Source organism: Amblyomma americanum, chromosome 1 (genome assembly GCF_052857255.1).
Source record: "Amblyomma americanum isolate KBUSLIRL-KWMA chromosome 1, ASM5285725v1, whole genome shotgun sequence".
Taxonomy (NCBI): domain Eukaryota; kingdom Metazoa; phylum Arthropoda; class Arachnida; order Ixodida; family Ixodidae; genus Amblyomma; species Amblyomma americanum.
Window position 1 is genome coordinate 390,655,598 of NC_135497.1, and position 24,600 is coordinate 390,680,197.

Consider the following 24,600-nt stretch of genomic DNA (forward strand, 5'->3'; position numbering starts at 1 on the left):
CGATGAGCTACTTGGTGCGAGACAGTCAGATTTTTTTAACACAGAATGGCGTTACTAATGGTGTCTTCGGCTGAGCCGCACTGCCTCCGTGCCGGTGGTTAGGAAGTGACGTCAAATACTACACGAGTGGCACGTCCACTTGCACCTCAGCCGAACGTGCAAAACATTCTCAGAGTGCCGTTGCTCTTTCTGCCCTCTGTTCACCTTGGCCTCTGAGACGCTCACAGATCTCAGAGGCCATTTTTACGAGCGGCCGACGCCAACGACTGCAGTCAGCAATTTGTACAGTTAGCAACAACCTATTCAGTAACAGCGCGCAGGACCGGCGTTCATAGCGACGGTGGGCAATGCGGGAACCACGACCATGCTCATGAAATACTGCGACTGTGCTTGTGCAGGTTTGTCAGACACACCACGGCGTTATGCTCGCTGGTTTTGATGCATACGCTTTAGAGCAGCTAGAGTGACTTCCGAAAATATCTGCCGACGAATCTCAATCCAATCTCAGCTCCCCACATTGTCACTGTATTGATATATCTTTTAACCTATGCTCACGTTGACAATAAGTATGATGTCATAAAGTGCAGGCGTGCCAGATGAACCGCATTTGCCGTTCGCCGCACTAAAAATATTGACGAACCTTTAATTTTTTCAAACGGTCAAGGCACAGAGCTCGCCGGCCGGTGGCTGCATGATTGCAGCGCGAATAAATACATTGCAGCCGCTACAATATTCAACATTTCTTTAAAATATGCCCACTTGTGATGCTTCGCGTTTTTTCCTCTTCGTCGATGCTTCCTATCGGCCACTGTGTAGTGATATTGTCTGCGCCAACAGCATCGTCCGCTCGCGACGTCTGCTAGCGCGAGCTGCACGACGGGATTGCACCGCGCTCCACCGTCGGTCTCCACGGTGGCGCGGTAACGTGCACTCGTGTTGTGCTCGTCCCAGCCGAACGTAAGGCACAGCACGAGTGGAATCCAGCCGAACGTGGAGCACCGCACGAGTGCGTGGAAAACTCCACGAGTGCCGTCAGCCGAAGACACCATAAGATCTACTATTCCGTGTCCACAGCGCGCCCCGCGCGCAGACGACTTCGTCGTAACAGTAGTGTGCAAAAGCCAGAGTAGCGAAAGCGCAACAGCACACGACGTCATTAAAAGGCATTTGTTTTTTGAAATGCTGCAAAAAACCTCTTAAAGTGTTCATGCGACAACATTTTTTTAAACTTTTTTTTTAAAAGTGCGCCTGTTAACAATAATAATAATTGGTTTTGGGGGAAAGGAAATGGCGCAGTATCTGTCTCATATATCGTTGGACACCTGACCCGCGCCGTAAGGGAAGGGATAAAGGAGGGAGTGAAAGAAGAAATGAAGAAGGAGGGCCTGTTAAGCACGAAATATTGACTTTTGTGATCTGCAATACGGGGCCTATGGGATAGCAAGCCATCGCTCATTTTGAGGAAACTCTGCACTTGCATGCTTTTCTGCTCGTTTGTTACGATTTATAGACACTATATTGAATGATATGACATTCTTGATTATCGACTATGATTGTTTTTTTTTCATTATTTTTCGGCCAAAAGTTGTGGTCCTGCAGTCGGTAGCTCTCCGCCCCATGATGCTTTCGCCCATGGTGGTACAGGTGGTCTCGACGAAACTCCATGCAAACTCCCATAGGCGGGGCGCCAGCTTTCCCTCTAGTTACTGCACCTCAAGAAACTTTATGGACCATTCCGTTTGTTTTCGTTAGAGAGCCTACATGTTGTGCGCCTCAGGCGGAGGCGCAAAACATGTAGGCTCTCTAGTTTTCGTCAGCAGAGGGCGCCACCTACCACTCCACCATCTGCTGCGTCCATGTACCATTCCTCCAACTGCTCTCAACATGGCGGCCGTTGACATGGAGGGTGCGCAGGGCGAGATGTTACAGAATATTTGTGGTACGGCAGGATGCAAGAGCTTTGCCAAACTCCAATGTCCAACATGTATAAAACTTGGAATCAAGGGCTCGTATTTTTGCTCACAGGTAATGTCTTGATCGCGGCGTGTTGCTGCAAAGAACGTTCTCGGGCACGTGTTGTTCGCGCGAGGTTCCGTCTGCCCATTCATGGAGATTGCTGTGTCTCGTACCGTTTTTAGACTGCCTGTAATGTGTTGGCGCTTGCGGAGTTTGTCATGCCCGAGATAATATTCGTCTCAGTGGTGTTCTCTCGTGTATGACCAGCTCTCTCAGCCATGCGATTCCAGCGCATAAATGCGTAATCGTTTTCCGGCTATCTCGGTGAGGAAAACATCCTTGAGCCCCTCAGAAAAGAGACGTCCAATAACTTGATACTTGGTGAGGCGGTTTGTTATTCTGGTTGGAGACCTTCGTGGTTTCGCTGAACGTAGTTTTCGCCGTCGTTAGTTTGCAGATGAGAGAATTGCTGTGGTCGAGCTCGGAGGCTAATGAAATCGCGCGTTATTTGATTCTTTTCGCAGGACTGCTTCAAAGGAAACTGGGATTCCCATAAGCAGGTGCATCGGGTCGTCAGTGAGTAAAGTTTTGTAGAGAACATCCAGCGTTGTATTGGTGTTAATTTGTACTTAACACGCTCACGCACTGATCTCGCCTTTGTCCCCGCGCATTTCAGAAAATGCTAAGGCTGCTGCCAATGCCGTATACAATCCATGGCCATCCTTCATGTTCAGTGGGAAGTTGAGGCCCTACCCCCTTGTAAGAACCTGCTTCTCTCCTGTTTCATGGCGAAGGCATCTCTCCTGTTTCATGGCGAAGGCATGTGTTATTGTGCGATGTCGCGTGGGGTTATTTAAAAGATTATATTCAACGCAATTAAGTGGTAGCAATTGCGGTTTGGCGCTGCCCGTATTTCAAACTGCTTCCTCGGGGATAGCAAGTCTGTGACGGTGTGAGCGTGCACCTAGCAACTTGCCAGTAATGCTAAAATAGCCAGTGGCAACAGAAAACTTATAGGTGCATTTCAATCAGCGATCTGGAGCTCGTCTTCATGCTTCGTGAACTGAAGAGTGTGCTTCAGTTGGCAATTCGAATTCATATCCTGAGTTCTTAATTGCCGAGCTGGATTTCATGCAGATTTGAATACGCTGTTAGTTTCGCCCTGAGGGTGTTGCAAGGTTGGCAATGTTCAGGTACATTTTTGCATTGAATGTTCAAGAACTGCACGCAACATCCGTGCTGCTGCCACATGCCTGCACTGCAAAGTACACAGTGCCCACTTAAGAAATTGTTTGCTGTGCAGTCTCCAAAGCGGGAGGTTCCTGAGCACATCATGCGCCCGGACTACGCAGAGCATCCTGAAGGTCAGTCATGCTGCCTGTGGTTTGAAAATAAAAGTTTTCCTAGTACCTGCTGGGTAACACAGAACCATGGCAGGCTCCTAGAGCTGGAATAACTCGCCTTGTGCAGAATCTTTGAGAAACCTATGGTCTTAAAGTTCCAAAGGTCATGTTTGCTGTGATAATTCAAATAGAGCACAGTAACAAGCGAAGATCAGAAGTTGGTTGCGACATTTGCCAGCCATGGAATGAAACACGTCTTATTGGATCTGTATTTGTCAATTTCAAATGAGATTTTTGCATAGCACTGACAAGTACAGTACTGTGCACAGCTTTTCAGCACTACCAAAAGCTGTACATTGGAAGACCCATTGCAGCATGGTTTTCTTCATTTCAGTGCCGCTTCTAGTTTTCTACAGTATTTAGCCGTAACTTAAACAAAGTTAAGGTTTATTACCTACTATGTATGAACAGATTTTAATTGGAGGCATAATAAATTAATAAACTGAACAGCATCACTGCTGTAGTGCTGGTTTAGTGCCAGTTATTTAACAGGTGTGGCCCGAGAGCGGGCAGTTGGGGTTTTCCACACCCGGAGATGGAGAAATAAAACGGGAAGATCCTGCTCTAGCGACCCACAGGCGGTGGGAGACTCACGGGTTTGAAACATGAACCGTAAATAAAAATTATTTTACCTGTGCATCATCAGCTGCAGTATACAACTAGCCTGATTCATGTTTCTGGGTAAAGGGTGTATTGAAGTACTCATTCATAAAGCAGTTGTAAAGGAATATTTCTCTGAAAAGTAGGCATGTGCATGTTCGCATTTCATTCTGGCCTTACTGTACGTATGTAGGGTTGAAAAGCTGAGAAAAATGCATGTATCGGAGAAATGCAGGATTTTGCTTATTCCTTTTAGGCATCCCTCTAAGTGAGCAGGCTGCTAAGCACTCCTCAGTCATCAAAGTCTTGGATGATGAGGAGATTGAAGGTGTTCGTCTGGCTTCTAAGGCAAGTGTCACACGTTTCACATTGTGTAGTACGAAGTGGCCTTGTTCATGAAGCCATGTTGTGCAGTGGAAACAGTGGTGAGCATTGCTTTTACACTGTCTGATGTAGAGCGCAATCTGCTTTTGTTTTGTTTTTTACCACTAAATTTGAGAGCTTGTTTCTCTTGAGCTGAGGAGCCTGCACTCCACTGATGCAGAATACTTACTTTCTCTTAAGGCATCTGAAAGGATTTCTGCATGGCACCACCTGTATGGTGCCTAATATGTCTTGCCACAGGGCCCCTCCGAAGGAGGGGCACCTGTGGCATCCAACTACAGGCTACTGTGTGAGTTATGTTCTGAAGAAAGGGCATAGAACAACGGCACACGGACTGTGTGTGCATGTTTCATGAATTGTTTGTGTTGTTTCTTCAACCTTGTAATTCTTTTTGTGCTTCGATGCATGTCGTATCATGGCTTTGTGTTTCTATTTCTTGCTTTTAAATTTCTCCTTTGGCAGTTTTTCATTGTAGCATAAATCGTGAGATTGTGCCAACAGCAGAATTTGCACCCAAAATCATCTGTAGAGTGAGTAGCAGCTCACACAGGAGGGCATACAGATTGGCCCCCGCTTTTGGATAAAAGATACTTTTGCACACGCAAATGTGTGTTATAAAAGTTGGATCAAACCAGTTTCCTTCCTGTGAACCCCTATAACCTGTGGGTTTGAGGTTAGACATCTGAAGCGTGTTACAGCAGCTGAGTACTGTCACGTGACTGAAAACATGTGGACAGGTTGATGCTCAAAATGTTTTCTGTGGTGTACCTGGAATTGAGGTCCGTTACTGGAGCCTGTTTCTCATTTCAACTCGATGACAGGAGTGCTGCACCATTTGTGCTTAGCCAAGGAAGCCATTGTGCACTGCAATGGTGTTTTAGTGAAAAGCTGCAGTAATCAGAGATTTAAACACACAAATATACGAACATCAAAGCTCCTGGTTTAGCTCAGGCCCTTGACTGTAATCAAACTGAAATCTTGAATGGGCTGCCATTATTGGAAGCAAGGAAGTGACCACTACCAGTCATGCCATTGTTGTGTCTTGCTAATGGTCGGCTAAACAGAGATGTTGCTTGCGATGGCTGTCAGCTATGTGCTTTTTGGATGCCACCACCACACAGAGAGCTCGGGCAAGTTATGAGTGAAAAAGTTAAAAAAATGTTCATTCGTTGTGTGAGTAACAGCCCTTCAAGTCCAGGTTTAAGGTTGTGGACTAGTAGTCCCCACCTTCACAGTTTTGAAGCAAGCCTTCTCGCTCTGAATGCAAATAACTTTTGTTGGGAGGGGCAGTATGTGCTTGATGCAGTCATCAAAAGCCAATTGCTCAAAAGATTGCTGTAGATATTTATCCGGAAGGAAATAAAATCTTTTTAGATATGTGCAAATTTTTTTTCTGTTCCACTTCAGTGGCTCCCACCAAGGCTGTAGCGGGCATCAACTAATCAAAAATGTAGGCGACATGGGCAGTTTGGAGATATTGATTAGATTTTTGTGTTTATTTTTTTTCCACCTTTAAATGGTGAATGCCATGTGTAGTTTAGATTCGTGACAGTGGCAGCCTGCATATTGTGTGCTTTTTTTTTTTTTTCAGCTTGCCAGGGAAGTTTTGGATGTTGCTCTTGGGGCAGCAGAAATTGGAGTTACCACAGATGAACTTGACAGGCTTGTGCACGAGGTGGGTGACTGCTAATGACTGCAGCTACAGTAATTTGTCTTTTTTGCTTTTCATTCTTTTCTTTTTTAACTTTTGTTTAGTCATACTTGTGCAAACCTGTCAAATTATGTGAAAGTCATCTGACCAATGACTTTGACAATGTTTGACACAGGCCCTTCACAGTGGGGTGAACCGTGGAAACTGTTCTACGTGCTAACGTATAGTTGTTCGTGGTTGAAAACATTTAAAGTTGAGGCTAGTTGGTAAATAAACTGTGCAGAGTTTGTTTTAGAAGCTGTTTTTTCTTGTGCTTGTGCTGACAAGCAGCAGTTATTTTTTGCACATAGGAAAGTATCATATGTCTGCTCAGAGGCCTTGGCCTTGTGCTGTTTAGTACTTCAGTAGTGCTTGCAGCGCTGGCAGTGAACCAGTGTCAACTAAGCACACAACTGCAGTCAGCACAGCCATGTACAAGCCAACAAAGTATTTGCTGAAGTTCATGGAATAAGGCACCAAGCAGAATTTTGGGGCACCTAAGAAGAGAAGGGCTGGATAGTGCATTTTAATCCGGAATACTAAACCCCAACCTCTACTATTACCACCATATTGTGGAGAAGTGTTGCCTGCAAAATGCTGTGACTAGCAGATTGTTTCCAAATGTAATATCAGTTGTCTTTCCTCAGTGTTAGTGATTGCAAGAAATGTAAATTTTGCGTCACACACAGAAGTTACTGATTGAACACATCATGCATGAAATAACAGTGCCTTTGCTTTTTTTCAGCTTATTCAGTTTGAAATCCATTGCAGCAGCTGAGGTGTAGCAATTTCTGGCAAGAATTTATAGCCTGGCTTGCTTCAGTGGACTATGTTTTCTCTTGTGAAAACTTCAAAATAAAGGCTACCATAGGTAAAGTGCTTGCAAGCTTTACCCATAGGCAGTGGGTTTCACTGGTTGATCTGAGCTTGAATTATAGGCAGAAATAGCTTTGTGCATACATGGTGATGTTAGGAACGGTTGCTCGTTATTTGTTTAACTGCCTTAGAAGTATAAGCCGATCTAGGTGTAAATGTGGGGCTTGAGGAGCCATTCTGTGAGCTCAGTTCAACATTATGGCAGTGCTGTGGAAGTTCATTATAGGAAGGAGGCAAAAATTATCATAAATTAGTTAAGTAAAGCCGAGATTTGTAGTATAAAATTTCATCAAAAACGCACACAACAATAGCACAATTTAGTCAGTGAAAAAGCGGCAACTCAGGCAACTGTTACTATAGGGTAGAGCGAGACCTTTTCCGAAGCTTTAGCGCCGATTCCAGAGGCTGCAAAAAGCAGCACTAAATGCCAGTTAGGTTGGCTTCCCCATACAGCATCCCAAGCAAGCACCGGCAGCTGCGGGCCAAATGCTCACAGAGTTAGCTTCCCCACATTACAGCAGTGTCGCGTGGACAGTGGTGCAAACAGCAGTACTTCGTGTTGGTTGCTGTAAGGCTACAGCCATCCGCGCTGCTGCTTCTCGGGCACTGTTAACTGGTGCAAGGGGTTTGAAGACGTGCAGACTGCCTGGCTGCCAACCCTCACACCAATATATCTTCCGTGGCGCTACTAGCAGTGCGAGATGAAGGCCAAACCGTGGCATGGAATGCTTGCTGCACAACCACTAGTCACTTGTGAAGTGCGGCAAATCCTGCAGCCTGCTCTCTGAGTGGGCGTTGGGGAGTTCAGTACACTCGTTTTATAGCTTCGGTATATAAAGTAAAAATTGCATATGTCTGTTAAAAAAATTTTGGAAGATTTCGATTAGCCAGTAATTCATAATATTTCGTGTTTGATATATCAAGGTTCGAGAGTAGTATTAAACGTGCAAGAGATGGGAAGGCATGCCTCAGGCAGTTCATATTGTCCTGTAAGCATTCATACTTTGCATGGTAATTAGGGAAGTGATGAGCCAAAAGTGGTTGCTTTGGTTCATCAGCTCCCCGATTAGAGCTTAAACAAGGCATTCAGTGAAATACACTGCGACAGCCTGTGCATGTGCACTCACTGTGTAATGATTGTCCATTGTGTGATATCCCACTCCTCGTTGGGCCTTACGGCTTGCAGTATTGTACAAATAAATAAAAAAGCAAAATGTTGAGGGGAAAGACAAAACAGTTGGGCTTGAGATCAAATTCGCTTATAAGTTTTGAGCCTAGTTATTAAAAATTGTAATTAGCACAATTGTTATTTATCAATTTTGAGCATTTGAAGTACCAAGTAGCTGCTGTATTTTAGCAGGGGCAGCTGTTAGAAATGTGGTTTGGAGCTGAAAACTCCTCATGGGTAGTTCCCAATTTTTTACAGCCAAGTATTATAAAGCAGTGCTACTTCATGTTCTGCCAAAGCTCTGCAGCTACTTGATTCCTCGCTTGTTTTTTACCTTATCTTGGGCAGGCAAGAGGACCTGTGGTGAAAAATTGCACCGCAGGTGTCTTGTGACTGTTATTCCACTTTGTCTTATTTTAAAGAATGCCATATGGCACTAAAAACCAATAAAAGGCAGCACAGTTCACAAATGAAGAACTGGAACAGCATGCAGCACTTGTTGCTGCAACCGTTTCTTGGCCCTGTCTGATACGCAGTGGCTGCAAGTGTAGTGTAGCAGCTGTTTTTTGCAGCATATTTTCTAAGTGGTCGATTGGTAGGAGTTTGTAGGTTACTGTCCATTTGCTTTGATGCATAGCATTGGACTGTGTGTTCTGCAGATTGCTTGAATAGCTGTGCTTTACTTAGCATCATTCCACTTGGTTCCAGGCAAGCATTGAGCGTGACTGTTACCCATCTCCGCTCAACTACTACAAGTTTCCCAAGTCATGTTGCACGTAAGGCTTTCCTGTGCAGTGGCAGGATCTTTTTCCTGTTTATTTGAGATGATTATATTTCACTTTCTTTGGGTGGTGGTGGGGGAGAGCACACTAAGGCATCCTTGCTCTGCATTCAGGTCTGTGAATGAGGTCATCTGTCATGGGATCCCTGATATGCGTCCTCTACAGGATGGTGACCTGTTGAACGGTGAGGGCAAGCTGATTTCCCCATCATTTGCTTTCTGGAAAAAAACACGAGCTTGGGTTTCCAGTAATTAAGTTTTATTGTTTTAAGGGTAGGATGTACAATGCGTGCTAAAGAGTTCATGTTATAAATTCAGTGCGGCCTCTATTTTCCTTTGAGGAATACGCTGACTACAGTAAACTTGCCTTAGAGGTGCACTTAAGAGTGTTCTGGAAAACTTCGTTTTCACTTCTATTTTGTTTTTTGGGTTTTCATGAATAAATAGCTTCAGTCGCTGACAACATAGCCGCAAACAAAGCCCACAGAAATAAAAATACCCAAAGACTTTGCTTTCGTGAGACTGCTGCTTCAGGGTGATGCGTCCCACTGCCTGCTCCGGCGGAAGCACACACTTCGCTTCTTTCCTTGTGGTGCATTGGTCCCCCTTGTCGAAGTTCCCATGTCCGCCCCATTCCCCAGTTTTGCAGTCCCGCGACATCCATGGATCTACACTTTTTCGTGTGGTCTGCGGGACTCCATCGCATTTCGTTGCAAGTGTTGCTCGGTTATCGAGCAAAGTGCACATTTTCGAAGATTGCTCCGTGTATTACTACGTATTACTCCGCTGATGGCAAAGCAGCAAGCTGCCACGCGACTGGCTAATAGGCACTCCTCTCGTTGGTTGTTTTTGATCTGAGCTCAGAGAGTAGGAGAAGTCAACTGGTGCAAGGAATGCCTTTCAGGTAGTCGCGTGGCGGCTTGCTGCTCTGCCATCAGTGAAGTAATACGTAGTAATACACGGCATGATCTTCGAAAATGTGTTGTTTGCTCGCAAACCAAACAACACTTGCAACGCAACAAAACGCGATGGCGTCCCACAAATTACACGAAAAAGTGTAGATCCATGGATGTCACATGATTGACAAACTCGGGAGGGGGTCGAACAGGGGACCTTCGAAAAACGGGAACCATGGTCACCAATGCATCTTAAAAAAAGAAGCAAAGCGTGCGCTTCTGCCAGAGCAGGCGGTGGGGCGCATCAACCTGCGGCAACAGTTTCTGGAAAGCAAGGAGTCCTCGTCTATTTTTATTTCCGTGGCCTTTATTTGCGGCTACGTTGTCTGTGACTGAAACTATTTATGGAAACCCAAAAAAAAACAAAAGCGAAATGTTTTCCAGAATGCTCTTTAGTGCATCTTTATAAGTTTTGGCTTGGCCTATGGCTTTTAAATCCTCATGCAGGGCTGAAGTCACACCTTACCAAGCTAGAGTGGTGAAAGTTTTGTTCATAACTTTCATTACTATTATTTGGTAAAAGGGGGATGATTACTTTGTTACTAGAGTGTGGCGGTTGACACCTCTAGGATGCAACCTGTGATGCTTTAAAATGGAATTTTTGTACAGCTAACTTGCTTATAGCTATGAACATTTTGCATTTGAAGTTGGCACCATTCATTAAGAGATTAAAGAGCATCAAGGTGACATAAGTGCACCTGAGACAGTAGCAAACTCCGGCTGCGGGCTGTGCATCTTGGCATGTGTGCAGTGCTTCCTAGCCAATGGAGCCCCTGAGTATCTGCTTTTAGTGGATGCAACTATTTCTGCTAGCTTAGTGTGCTGCAAAATCTACTTTAATAGCTATTATTTTTAAAAAGAAACATTACATACTAAAACTTGAAATATTCACTGCACTAGCCAAACAACACAATGATGGATGTAGTCCTTGAATTTGGAGTTAACTTGTTTGGGGACCTGTCATAGCTCAGTTGACACTACTCTTATTCAGGTGGTCAGGCTGTCTTTGTTTGACGAAGACTGTGATGTGGACCAGTTGGTTGAATTGTATAGCCGATAACTGAGACAACAGACAGCAGTGCTTATTCCTGTCTCTTGTCTTAGCTCTTTGTAGAAGCCCTCATTCAGGCTTGAAGTTTGCAGTGTCATTAATGTATTCAGCTACAGCCGACCAAAACCAGCACGACTCAGTTGGGCAAATATCAATGCATGATTGGGCCAACCGTACACTGCAAATTGTACCCATGGTGCTGCTGCTACACGCAAGGCCAGAGGCTTGTAAATTTGAACTCGCAGTCTTTATGTATTTGGTCAGTGTATCTGTCAGGTACCACATTAGAAACTGTGCCTGACAGCTGTTCAATAGTGTTATTATTTAAAACATCGTAAAACAATGTTAATTATTGGCCAGTCACACACCCACTCCTGTCTGTTGTGCCCTTTAGGCCCCAAGAGTAATCAGTGAGAGCTGATCATGCCTGTTGTGCACTATGGACCCCTTTCATAAATACAGTACAGTAAAACCTTGTTGATATGTTCCCAGTTCATAAGATTTCCTGGTTCGTACGCTCAAAATCACGGACATTAAAAATGCCCCATAGAGCTACACTGTATTTTTCCCGGTTAATATGTTCCCGGAAAACACGATTTCCCGGCTACTACATTTAAAATTTCGACAAATTTGGTCGTATAATACATTTATTGACCAACCGCACATGTGCAAACATACAGGTAAGCCGAACGAGAGGGCATGCGACATGTTTTTTGCGGAAGTCACCCGCCGTGGTGGCTTCTGCAGTGCTACGATGCAACGAGGCGAAGGATCACCGCCACCAAGAACATAAAAATACAGACTGCGCGCTAGCATTCGTGGCAGCCGTTTCTGCGGGGCCACGATATGAAGAGGAGAAACGCTGAGGTTTCTTCGCGGTGCATAACAGTATGCGGTACGAACTGCAGCGATGCACTTATACAGTCAACGACCGAATTTTCGGATGTCTTTGCGGCACCGCCACGAGCCCCATAGAGTCAATGTATAAGGATATCTGAAATTTCAGACGCTTGAACCCCCCCGCCGTGTAATTTTCCAGACTTTTTGATGCGACGGAAGGTCCTTTGGCTCCTCGCGCAGCGTTCTTGCGGAGGAAATCAACTTGCAGCCATGGAGTTTCCGGAGGCACCGTTGCGTTTGCGCAGACCACATGGTATATTTGGCTAGCCTGGTGGGTCGAGGGAAGGCCCGCACCAGCAGAGTGCGTGAGGCAGAAAGCACCGAAATCTCGGGCCGCTGCGCCTTTCACTTGGCGGCCCTCTCCACCTCCTGAGTGCGCCGCGATGGTCGCCAGCTTATTTGCATGGAGAGTGCGCTGTACCTGGCTGTACTTTCAAGTGCATTTTCAGTGTGTCGAGTAAGCGAACTTCGTCGCAAGAAGAATTATGTCACCCGCTGATGTAAGACTTGGCAGAGAAGAGAAAATGCTTATCTTAGGGAACGTTCTTCAGTGAAACCATACAGTAAGGGCCAGCGCACAAATACACTTCGTCCTCCTTGTCAGCCACACGCAAGCCTACGGCCGTGACGATGTTATCAGGGAACCTGTATTCTACCGTAGACAAGAAGCAGTGTAGCAGACACATTTTCCTTCAGTCAGAAGCAGCTATATCTTGTGCGCCTTCCTAGCGAGAACAACTTTGCTGCCAGAGGATTGGTCCCAAGCCTCCTGGAATCAAAACGCGTTTGTAAACATTCCAGAAGAGCGACCATCGAGTGAATTTCTAGGTTCATTCCCACTTTGATAGAAGAATCATAATAAAACAAGCAGGAGCCGTTGCTCTCGCTGCATGCACATCACAGATGCAACTGATTGCTATAGAAATATCATAATTGTATTGAAACTATAAGATGAGCATTTTGTTGGCATTTTCTACTGGTATAATATGGTTAATTCACTGCTAACAGGTAAAGAATACCGATATGTCAGGATCGTAGAATTAGCACATGAAAAACTTCAGCAAAAATTACTCCCTTGCTAAGTTTTCAGGGAGTTTTCGTGTCGGCATCACGCAGTGATATATACCGTGCATGATTTTAAAATTTTCATACCTCAGTGTCACAAATTTTACGCAAAAAATATGGTGCTCAATATACCTTTCGAGCAATACAGAATTAGTCAGCTTGGCTTTATTATTTAGTGCTTGAATAAAGCATTTTCCTTCCAAGGCCGCAAGAAATTAAGGCTTTTAATTGTCGATATCGCATGCTTTACGTCTCCAGATTTGCGTAAACTCGATACAATAAAAGGACGAAGTACGTCATTTCGATTGCAGTAGCAGCAGCACATAATTTAGGAGATGGTCGCGCATACTAGCGGTGCACGTATTTCGAACCATACCTGCATTTTTTTACTCAGCTATGATACAGCGTTTCTGACGAATTCGCAAAGCGCTTAGCGCCTTCTCCTACTTCTGTTTTAGTGCTGACAGCTTCCATTTACCACGTCACAATTATCCTGACCTATGGCAATTATCACAAAAAAAATTACCACTATGAAAAATTACGTGTAGAAGAATGGCAGCCGCCAAATGCTGCATGTAGCGCATATCACACTTTGCATCTGCGTCTTATGTCTCTATCCCTCATAATATACCGTATTTACTCGCGTAATCCTCGCACTTTTTTCCCCCGAAAATCAACGCGAAGTTTGGGGGTGCGATAATTATGCAGGGAAAATTTTCAAGAAAATGTTTCGGAGTGTTAAATGCAAAGATGAATGGGTGCAAGATCAGGATTGTCAGGTCCGCAATTGTAAATATAACGAAAACATTACTTTCAAGCGTAACTTACCTTCGTTATGAAAGTGCAGGGTGAACGTAAGCTCAAGCTGCTAAAGCACTTTATTTGCCGCGCGCAACCTCCCCATCACTACTCGCGTTGCATACGTCCTGCAGGCAATTCTACTCTTCATCAGAGTCCGTGTCGACACTGGAATCGATGGTTTCTTCATCTTCCGATGCTTCTTCGTCGTCCCACACAAGGTGGTCTTCGGTCGCATCCAGGGCGTTCGAAATTCCTGTTTTCTTGAAGCTTCTGGCCACCATGTTTACATCAATCATCCCCCATGCCTCTGATACCCAGCTGCACAGCAGCTCCACGGACGGTCTTTTGATCTTGCCGCCCGGCGTCAGAGCATGTTCACCTTCGGCCATCCATTCTGCGTACAGCCTCCGGACGTTATCTTTAAATGGCTTGTTCAAAGATAGGTCAAGAGGCTGTAGCATTGATGTGAGGCCGCCGGGTGTAACAGCCAGGTCCGTGCGCAGTTCCTTGAACTTCGCCCAAACCGACTCTTGAAGATGGCCCCAAAAGCTATCAAGCACGAGGAGCGACGGAAAAAGAAGTGCTCCCGGTCGCCGCCCCCACACAGTCTTCACCCAGTCCACCATAAGGTCCGCGGTCATCCACCCCTTTTCTTGGACGTGCACGTGTATACCATGGGGGAGCTTTCCTTTCGGGAGGGTCTTCCGCTTGAAAATGACGTACGGTGGGAGCTTCCGCCCGTCCGCTGTCACGCCTAGCATGACCGTGCACCTCTGTTTTTCGGCACCTGTAGTCCTGACGTGCACAGTCCGAGCGCCTGTCTGTTTGACTGTCCTGCTGCTGGGCATATCGAAAGTCAGCGGAGTTTGGTCCGCGTTCCCTATCTGGGAGAGCAAGAAGTTTTTCTCCTGCCGGATCCTGATAACAAATCGATGGAAGTCCACTATTTTCTCTTCATAGGCTGCGGGCAGGCGCTGGCAAAGCGTCGTTCGCCTCCTGAGCGAGAGTCCATTGCGCCGCATAACTCGTGTGGCCCACCCGTTACTAGCGCGGAAGTCTTGCACCGTGATGCCCTCCTTTCTTGCGATTACAAGCGCCTGGTTCCGTATCAAATCAATCGAATCAGCACACCCATCTGCTCGTCGAGCCTTGATATATTCCAGTAAAGAGGATTCGACGGCAGGAAATTTCCCAGTCTTCGGTCCACGGAAGGCCCAGCGCGTCTTACCAGCTGTCTTGAGTTCGTCGTGCTGCCATCTACAATACCGGACGCAAAACTCGTTGACGCTGAAGTGTCTGCTGGCGGCGCGGTTGCCATGTTCCAACGCATACTCAATAGCTTTTAGCTTAAAAGCAGCTGTGTAGCTTGCGTAGCGTCCCATGGCGAAGCAGCACAAAGAGCACGGTGCAACACGCAAACAAGGCAAACGAGGCCTGCGAGACACCGGAGAGCTGGAGACACCTTCGCAAAATGGCGTAGCGGTGGTGAGCGGTAGCGGCGGATGATAGCACAGTGCCGCCGCCATTAGCACGCGCGCCCAACCATGGCAGTTAGTTGTGGCCGCAGTCAATAGATGGCGATCGCTACGACAAGCAGACGGCTCGCGGCAGTAATTTTGGGGGTGCGATGATTATGCGGGGGGAAAAAAAATTTTCCAATTTTTGATAGCCAATGTGGGGGGTGAGGGCATTACGTGAGTGCGAGCATTATGCGAGTAAATACGGTATATAAGGTAAAGGAACTGAAGGGCTTGTTGGACAAGCACATGAAGGAAGCCAACAGTCACCGAAACCTGGGCGCACAGGGGAATGTTTGTTTTATTTTTTTTAATTTGTAGTGGTGATCAGTGGGAGAATATTACTTCAATTATTCTGTTGCTTAAAGAAAATTACTTATAAAGCAGCAGAAAAAACAACCATGCCGCCGGTGGGATCCGAACCGAATATATATATATATATATTATATTATATTAACTGTACTGGTCTGGTCTTCTTCAGTGTGCTCGCACGCCTGCACTATTTGATCCTCAAAAGGAGGAATAGCGCAGGATAAGTGCAACACGGGAGACAGCATGGCTTACGATCGTGAGCACTGTAGAGTGCGCGTTGATTAGCTTCACCCATTCTACCTGCATGCATGTCAACATAATCTGTGTTTTCTTTCCAACGCAATCAGCTTTTCTATATGCTCTCGTCTTGCATGCCTATGTCATATGCTGAAAACTAGCAAACATGCTCGCACGCTTACCACATCAGTCGAGATCTTGTTATGTCTATATAAAAAAGAATAAATTGTATCTGTTTGACTTTCGTCCACAATTATATGAAACAAGATAATACCTCAGAGAATCCGAATAACCATCTGGGCAAGCAAACTACTCACTGTGCTGTTGCCAGCGCGCGCGGGCATGCCAGGTGAAGGGAGCGGCAGCGCCATCTACCGGCATCGGCGCAAACGGCTTCAGCGCGCAGCCTTTCCTCGGCCCACTACCCCTAATCTAGTACACTATAATGTCAAGTGTGCTCTGCGACGCTAGGCCTAGGTGCTTCGATGCTCATCAGAAAACTCCACTGTTCGCAATGTGAGGATTTTGCTTGCCTGCGACGGCCCCTACTCCGTCTTCGTCGTCCTCGCCGATGGCATCGATGCACAGAAAACAGTACCGTCGGTTAACGATGGAGAAGAAAGCCGCCATTATTAAGCAAGTCGTGGGCGGCTGATTGCAGGCTGATGCGGGCAAAGAGTTCGGCATTTCTAAGCAAATAGTTTCGGATTTTCACAAGAACAAGTGCAATATCTTGGAAGCGGGCGAAAAACCATCTGGTGCCCAAAAAAAAGAATGCAAGCCAAGGTGTTCATCCAAAGCTTGAAGAAGCTCTCGTTATGTTGCTTAATTCTATGATTGCAAAGCGGTTGCCGGTCTCGGGCTGCATCTTGAAAGAAAAAGCGGAAACTCTCGCGGTTCAAATGGACACTGAGGATTTTAAGTTTAGTGATGGATGGTTGAGGAACTTTAATCATCGGAATGACCTCAAGTTCAAGAAGATGTGCGGTGAGAGCGGCGCCGTCGACAGTGCAGTTATGGAGCAGTACCGCAGCGGAAAACTTCAGTCTTTGTTGGAGCAGTTCTTTGCTGACAACGTTTTCAGCTGCAATGAAACTGGTTTGTTTTATAAGATGTTGCCGGAAAGAGCACTCCCTTTTGCTGGTAACCCAAGTTATGGTGGCAAGCATAGTAAAGAACGGCTGACCGTTCTCGTCGGCAGCGAGAAGCTGGCAGTGAGAAGCTTCCATTGTTAGTAGTCGGGAAGTCAGAAAACCTGAGGCACTTTAAAGGGGCAACGCTGCCAGTGTTGTACAAAGCCAACAGAAAGGCATGGGTGACTGAGCAGTTGTTTGAAAGTTACGTCCATAGATTGGACAGGAAGTTTGAACTTAAGAACAGACGTGTCGTGCTCTTCATTCACAACTGCGCCGGTCATGGTCACATGAAGAACTTGAAGGCTGTCCAGCTGGAATTCATGCCGCCCAACACAACTGCAATCCTCCAACTGATGGACCAAGGTGTCGTCCACAATCTAAAACTTTTGTACCGTTCACGGATACTAAACCGCATGGTGCTGTGTGCGGAAAACGACAAAGGCTACAACGTTCACCTTCGGTCTGCTGTTGGAATGGTTGCGGACGCATGGAATGCAGTGAGGCAAGGCATGATTCGCAACTGTTTTCACCACGCGGGTTTCATACTCGCCACAGAGAGAGCAGACTTGCCTGAAAGCGACAACATGATTGACATGTGCCCGTCCATAGACGACGTGATCAACGACCTCCGCTCTGCTGGGGTTTCCATACCCGCGGAAATAACTTCTGAGCAGTTCATCAACGCTGACAACGAGCTCGACTTCTGCGCAGAACTAACCGACGAGCGAATAGTCCGTCAGGTTGTGGGGAAATTCGGAAGACTCCAATGTTGAAAATGAGGAGCCAACGCCTGCGCCGCCTACGAGCGCCGAGTTGACGCGAGCATTGTTGACGCTTTCATCGGTGTACAGTGCTGACATGACCCTTGCTCAGATCGAGGCGAATATGATCGCATGCAAGCGGTACACCATCCAAACAACAATCAACAAGTTCTTCAAGCCACTGCAGCAATAACACCGGCTGCCCTGATGACACATACATAATAAACCGGCTGTTGGTTTCATACAGAGTTTTTGAACGCCTCTTTTCAAAGCTACCTCACTGATGCTTTGGCAGGGTTTCGGAAGCCTGGTACTTTGCCCTTGACCCTTTAGATCCGAGAAATATCAGTAAAATGGTGCCTTCTTTGCATGCATTAACTTTTACGGACTGCCAGAATTTTCGGACGTTTTTACATCCTCTAGAGGGTCCAAAAAATCGGTCGTTGACTGTATACGAACGGGCCAGGTCTGGGAAACTGAGCTTAAAAAGCAGAAACACTGCGACAATCAGCTGCCGTGGTGGCTTTCCCACAGTACTTAAGGGCACAGGGTAAGGTAAAATTAGAAAAAAATCGTTTTTTTTTTCTTTCGGAATTTTAGAAGTTCAATTCTTTCTACACATGTTCCATGATCGCACTTTCCTCAGAAAGCCATATTTACGGCTGAAAAACGCTTTTTCCGAAACCAAGTAGTGAGTGGCCACGCCCCCTTTCAGGATTAACGTCAATTTTTTCAACCAAAAAGTCCACCACCTGATTTCAAAACTTGTCTAAAATCAGCTACATATAAAAAATTGTCTGGCAACTATTGTACAGCTCCTCTTTTTTAGCCAAGACAATCCTGAGACGCTTTGCACGTTTTTTTCACGTTTCTGCAACCTTCATGCAGCTGCGTCCGAGTGCTATCCCTTTCGATCAGTATTGTAAATTGTGCCGGTGTTGGTTGCTGCTGATAAGTTGAGATGCCCAGGGCAAAGAAGGCCTTCGTCAGGCGTGAATTTCACGGCAACCGCTACGCTCATCGTGAAAAAGCAAAAGGATGTCCACGACCGAATGAGATCCCGAACGCCGAACGCGCCAGCTCCTCGACATCGAAGCTTTCAAGATTTTCTCTGTGCTTCCAGGAAGAGGATGTGCTACAGAGCAGCAGCCAATATGCCTTAGTGGACATGGACGGCATTTGTGCCGCAATTACACAGATTTGTGTGTGCAGAGAGTGCGGTGGAAGTGTTGAGCTCATCGAAATTGTGACAAAACGGGTAGGTGTTGCAAGCGTTTACAGTTTGAACTGTGAAGTGTGTAGTGCCGCACAACGATTTGAGACGTCGAAGAAAACTACTTCTGGCCTCTATGAAGCCAACCTCAGGTTAGTGTATGCCTTGAGGTCCATTGGTAAGGGAATGGCTGCAGGAAATATACTCTGTGCTATGCTAAACCTTCCTAAGCCGCCGACAAAGTTTGCGAAATACAATCAAGAGCTTTTAGGTCACATCGAAGCTGCTGCTCAGGAGTCGATGAAAAGGGCAGCTGACGAAGCTGTGCAGCTGAATGAGGGGGATAAAGACATCGCAGTTGCTCTTGATGGAAGCTGGCAGAAGCGAGGCCATACTTCCAATAACGGCATAGTCTCTGCGACCAGTGTAGACTCTGGGAAAGTGCTGGATGTGGAGGTTTTGTCTAAACGTTGTCCAAAGTGCAGCATCAAGGGTACAAACAGTGACCCCCTTCATAGAGAGGTGTGCCAAAGCAACTACCAAGGCACCAGCGGTGGAATGGAAGTCGCAGGAGCACTGAAAATTTTCGGCAGGAGTGAGGAGCTTCACGGCGTTCGATACGTCAAATACCTTGGGGATGGTGACAGCAAGGCTTTTATGGCTGTGAAGGCACAAATGCCATATGGTGATTCCGTTGAAATATCCAAGGTTGAGTGCATAGGGCACGTGCAAAAAAGGATGGGCACAAGGTTACGAAGGCTAAAAAAAGGAAACAAAGCAGGAAAACTCTCTGATGGAAAGAGCCTCTCGGGCCGAGGCCGACTGACTGATGCAGTAATAGACAAGCTCCAGACGTACTATGGTTTGGCCATCAGAAGAAATGTAGGAAACCTGGATGAAATGCGAAAGGCCGTTTGAGCAACCTTCTTCCACTTATCGGCCACAGACGATGACCCATGCCATGGACTTTGCCCAAAGGGACCTGATACGTGGTGTGCCTTCAACAGAAGTCAGTCAGAGGGCAAGCCATTTTTCCACAAGGAGAGTTTGCCTGCATCTGTCTTGGAGGCTATCAAACCCATTTATAGGGAGCTATCGAAGGCTGAGCTCCTAGAGAAGTGCCTGCATGGGCGAACTCAAAATGCAAATGAGTCGTTCAACCATGTTGTTTGGGAACGCGCGCCAAAGAATGTGTTTGTTAGGCTTCGGACCCTACGGATGGCAACACTGGATGCTGTTCTTTCATTTAATGATGGTAGCATCGCACGGGCCAACGTTTTGAAGGCGTGTGGATTGAACCCAGGGAGCAACACCATCAAGTGGCTGAGGGAAGCTGACCATAAGCACATGTACTTTGCGGACCGAGCAACACGACAGCTTACAAAAGAGGCCCGACAGTCAAAACGATAAGCCGAAAAGCGAAAAAATGACGGCGACAGTGACTACGAAACAGGGGGCTATTAAACCAATTACTATGGAGGCGTTTCTGCGAATAAAAAATGGTTTTTCACATCTTTTTTCTCTTTACGCTCTATTATCTCAAAACAGTGTTTTTTCTTACAAAGGTACCATTATTTCCAATGCCTTTCAAGACAGACAGCTGATTTTTTTTTGCAATCATCTACATAAGTGTTGCCAACTACTGAACTAGAATTAAGCAATTTCACTGAGCAGTTATTCTGTTATGAATTTTGAAATGCGCAAAGAAAGGCCAGATTTGTGTACTACCGGAAAAAATTTTATTAAAAATCGAATTTTCAACACATTTCAAATATTCTAGTTCAGTAAAAAGAGCACAAAATTTGGCAAACAATCATATATGTATTATTAGGCTACTGTTATTAGTTAGTGAGAAACATGTACCTCAACATGGCCTAAAATGCATGGGAAGTATAGGGCTTACCCTGTGCCCTTAAGACCAAAGGGGCAAAGAATCCGAAAATTACAAGGAAGAGATTTTGGTTACTTTCATCCGTTGACGGATCGGATGCGTTACGAATTTCCTTCTGCACTAAAGACAGCGCGAATGCGGACTTAATTCAGCGAGCACTGGAATAGGATCTGTTCAGCTCTTGTACCAAGAAATGCCAATCGACATTTTTATAAAGTGAAATAGTCAATAAATGCCTCTTTACCTCATTCAACAGTTACATTTCTCAAAATCGGGCGGTTTTGATCGTAAGCTTTCCTGGATAATACGTTTTTTCCTGCAGTGAAAAAAAAAAGCGTGTCAACGAGGTTTTACTGTATTAGGTGGACTTCACCTCAATGCTCTATATTCTACTAGTGGCGGAAGAGCAAATTTTCAAAGCAGAATATTATAGCAATATTTAATGCGTTTTGTGTAGTTGACTATGTTTACGCTGTTCCATGACAACACTGCATGCACCTGTGAAGCAGTGACACACTTGGTCAGCACTTAATCCACATTTTATTGGTGGACATTAACACCACGATCAGGACAATGTGCATCATGGGGCAGCCATATTAACGAATTATGAAACGGGGCCATTGCTTGCTCGGTTCTTAGTCACACAGTTCTGTCATTTTGCCTATCTTATTTGGGGAGAATAATGCCTGTCATAGTTTTCATTGACACCGGCTTGTTGGGAGGAAAATTATACTGCCTTTGGTAACTCTTGCCACCTTTGCTCACTTTGCCTTGTGTGTATGCAGTGGACATAACGGTGTACCACCGGGGCTTCCATGGAGATCTTAATGAGACTGTGTTTATCGGCAACGTGAATGAGAGCGGCCGCAAGCTTGTTCAAGTCACCCACGAGTGTCTCAGCAAGGCCATTGAAGCAGGTAATTTTGCAAAGTCAACGTGAGCATTTTGGGACGTGCATAGGGTTAGTAATCGTGAAGCCTGCATGGAACACAACATTTTAGCCAGAATAAGTCATTTAATCTTGGGTTAAAGTGCCTGACATATTAATAGTTCAACACCTTGCAGTTATTTTTTTCCCTTTGTAATGTGCAGATAGTGTTATTTTTTTAGCCAAAGAGCTCTTAATTCAGTTAACTAAATTTTTCCACCCTGGCCTTGATTGGCTAGCCATATTTTACTACATGCCGTTGCGTGTCTTTTTTATTTCCTTCAAGTTTCTCGTGTTTTGCAGTCTTTCATTCATATAACAAAAAGACTGCTCCTAGCTGCAATGGTGTTTTTTTATATAATGATTTTAATCACATTTGGAGTGTTGCCATTTTTAGCAGAAAGTGCATTAATTTGTTTTTTAGCAGAGCTCAATTTGGGTGAAACCTGCATAATAGACGGATTTGAAAGGCCAGCAGTGATAGAATGTAAAATGAGCTCTAACATGATTTCCTTCGGTAGTTAATCCTGCACAAAGAGCTGCATGGTTCGTGTCACAAGCTGTTTCATTTCACAACCATGTATACGCTCTCTTGCTTAAAGAAACAAAACTGATTGTTGATATTTCTATCTTTGACGGGTAGAAAATCACGTTCACATCTAAGATGTCTTGTGTTTGTTGGTGGAAGTTCTCTTTCCCACTGGTGTTTAGTTATTTTACCTCAACCTTGCTCTGCTGACTTGAGCCATGCTTTTGGGCTGCAGTTACTCCTGGCATGCGGTACCGGGAGATAGGCAACATCATTCAGAAGCATGCCCAGTCCCACGGCTTTTCAGTTGTGCGCAGTTACTGCGGCCATGGAATCCACAGGTAAAATTGCAGAAGAAGAAGAGCAGTTCTATCGGGAAGCCTTCCTGACCAGTTTTTGAAACTGGCAGAGGCATCCTTCAACACTGTTTAATGGTTTGCAAAATTTAATGTTTTTTTTTTTCATGAATCTCAAGTTTGCGTATTCTAAGGTTGCACCGGAAAATGCCGTATTTACCCATATGTAACGCAAGGGCCGACTTTGTGGATGCAAAACATGGAAAAAAGGAAGCACAGGGTTGTAATGCGGAGGTCGCTTTTATGAGCACGAAAAAGAAAAAAAGTACCCAAATGTAGCGCGAGAAAGGAGGCCGCAGTACACAGAAAGTTCAGTACAAGTTTATGAACAAAGGTACCTCAGAAAATGGCTTCCCTTGCCTCATCTTTTTATGAAGGAGAGGCTGCCCATTCATACGCCGACCTATATTTTACGACGAATTAGTGGAGCTCAGGTGAACCCCCGTCATGTAGGTACAGTCGATCCCGGATGCATCGAATTGTTTATATTGAAGTCAGAACATCCCCTTGAAAATCCCATGCAAAAGTATAGTGCTACTCTTCACATTTATTGATCTAGTGTTCAGGGATCATTCAATATACAGTTAAACCTGGATGTAATGAACCTCAATATAGCAAATTCCTTGATATTACAAAGTTTCTGAATTCCCCAACGTGCCTCCATTGAAGCGCATATATTTCAGACCTCCTTGTGACGAAGGTGTTGCGGCGATTGATCTTAATATAACAAACTGGCTTCACCAACCACCTGTTAGCTAGTGCTGAGTTACTCGAAATTTGGGGAACCATGTGAAAGTTTCATGACGATAAAGCACAGACTGACATGAGAGGAACGCCTATTGCAATGAACGACTGCAGTTGACACAACGCACTGTGTTCCAGCGCTGTTAGCGCACCTTCGGCGCTTTCTTTTAGAACTTCATACCACGTGGCATTACAACAGTTCATGCTCAAAATCAGCAAAATATAATAGGGCATAGCAAAACAGAAACTACTCGAGCAGTGCACACCCATCGCTGCCGCACGGTTGCTCGCGTGGTTTGGGCGCCGATAGCTCTTGCACGTCGGGAGTGGGGACGGCGGAGAGCGCCGACGACGCAGGGTGAAGAGTCCTGGGGCAACAGCGGCAGGCAGACCTAGAGAGGGAACATATGGAAAGAAGTAGGTGCCTTCGTGGCCAGTTTACCAGCAGCAGCGCAACCACACGCACTCTCCTCTAGCTCGGCCGTGGTCCTCCCGCCTCCCCCACCCTCCCCACCCCACTCATAGCAGCATTGTGTGAGCACCAGCAGTAACGTTTCTCCGCATGTATGACTTCAAGTTCTGTGAAAAGAAAGGACACTAAAGGCAGTTCCATTCAACTTTTGTCTTGAGTGATTGAGTAGAAATGATTTTATGGGTTTGTCCAAGCATGTTGATGTCTGGCAGTGAAAAACTCGTTTATTGCTAAGAAAATTGCACTTAGGAACCTTCCTCTCACTCGATTCAAGGTCATAACGTCTGCACTGAAAAGGGCTCCATAATCGCCGTATTGAAGTGAATAGCAGTGGGATCCACCACCAAACTGTCGACATATCGCAGTTTACTTGTGAAATTGGTCAGTGGCGGCGACCCTTGTATTTCTTTTTTGGGTCTTTTTTATCCTGTAAAAGCTCGGTTTTCTTTTAGATTATCGTTTTTTATTATTGAACTATAATAATCTATCAATGCAGGCCAACTTCAATTTGTCCTCAGTGTGAAAGAAAGGTGCAAAATGTTCTCACATAAAACTGATAGTTAGCACGAAGTGCCACTGCACTGTCACCGCGTCAACTGCGCACTATGTCATAAAAACGAAATTAAGACTGTCGCTCAACAGTGTGCCAAGTCTGATCTCCTGAATGTTGGATACTGTTCTCGGCGGCTTTTAAATGAGCGTGTAGCCACTAAAAAGTGCGTCCTGTACCAAGGAAAGCAGGAAGAGTGCCTTCTCGCATGCACCTGAAATGGATTACTGCCATTAATTAATTAGTGGGCAACATCGGCGATGCTGCGTGTGTTGAGGGTGTCTGCAACTTTCATTCCTTTTCTTCCCAGAATTTGGCACTGC

The 24,600-nt window shown here is 45.5% G+C and overlaps 1 protein-coding gene across 1 annotated transcript in view; it reads left to right on the plus strand.

The window, feature by feature from the left end:
- Positions 1-1,866: 1,866 nt before the first annotated feature.
- The window catches only part of LOC144115707 (methionine aminopeptidase 1), a 48,622-nt gene continuing 25,888 nt past the window's right edge, over positions 1,867-24,600 (plus strand). Inside the window, exons 1-10 of the mRNA XM_077650178.1 lie at positions 1,867-2,025; positions 2,481-2,532; positions 2,633-2,715; positions 3,260-3,320; positions 4,216-4,307; positions 5,935-6,018; positions 8,786-8,853; positions 8,973-9,043; positions 21,484-21,615; positions 22,391-22,496. Of these exons, the coding sequence (XP_077506304.1) occupies positions 1,885-2,025; positions 2,481-2,532; positions 2,633-2,715; positions 3,260-3,320; positions 4,216-4,307; positions 5,935-6,018; positions 8,786-8,853; positions 8,973-9,043; positions 21,484-21,615; positions 22,391-22,496 (890 nt within the window). The 5' untranslated portion in view covers positions 1,867-1,884. The remainder of the gene's footprint in view (positions 2,026-2,480; positions 2,533-2,632; positions 2,716-3,259; positions 3,321-4,215; positions 4,308-5,934; positions 6,019-8,785; positions 8,854-8,972; positions 9,044-21,483; positions 21,616-22,390; positions 22,497-24,600) is intronic.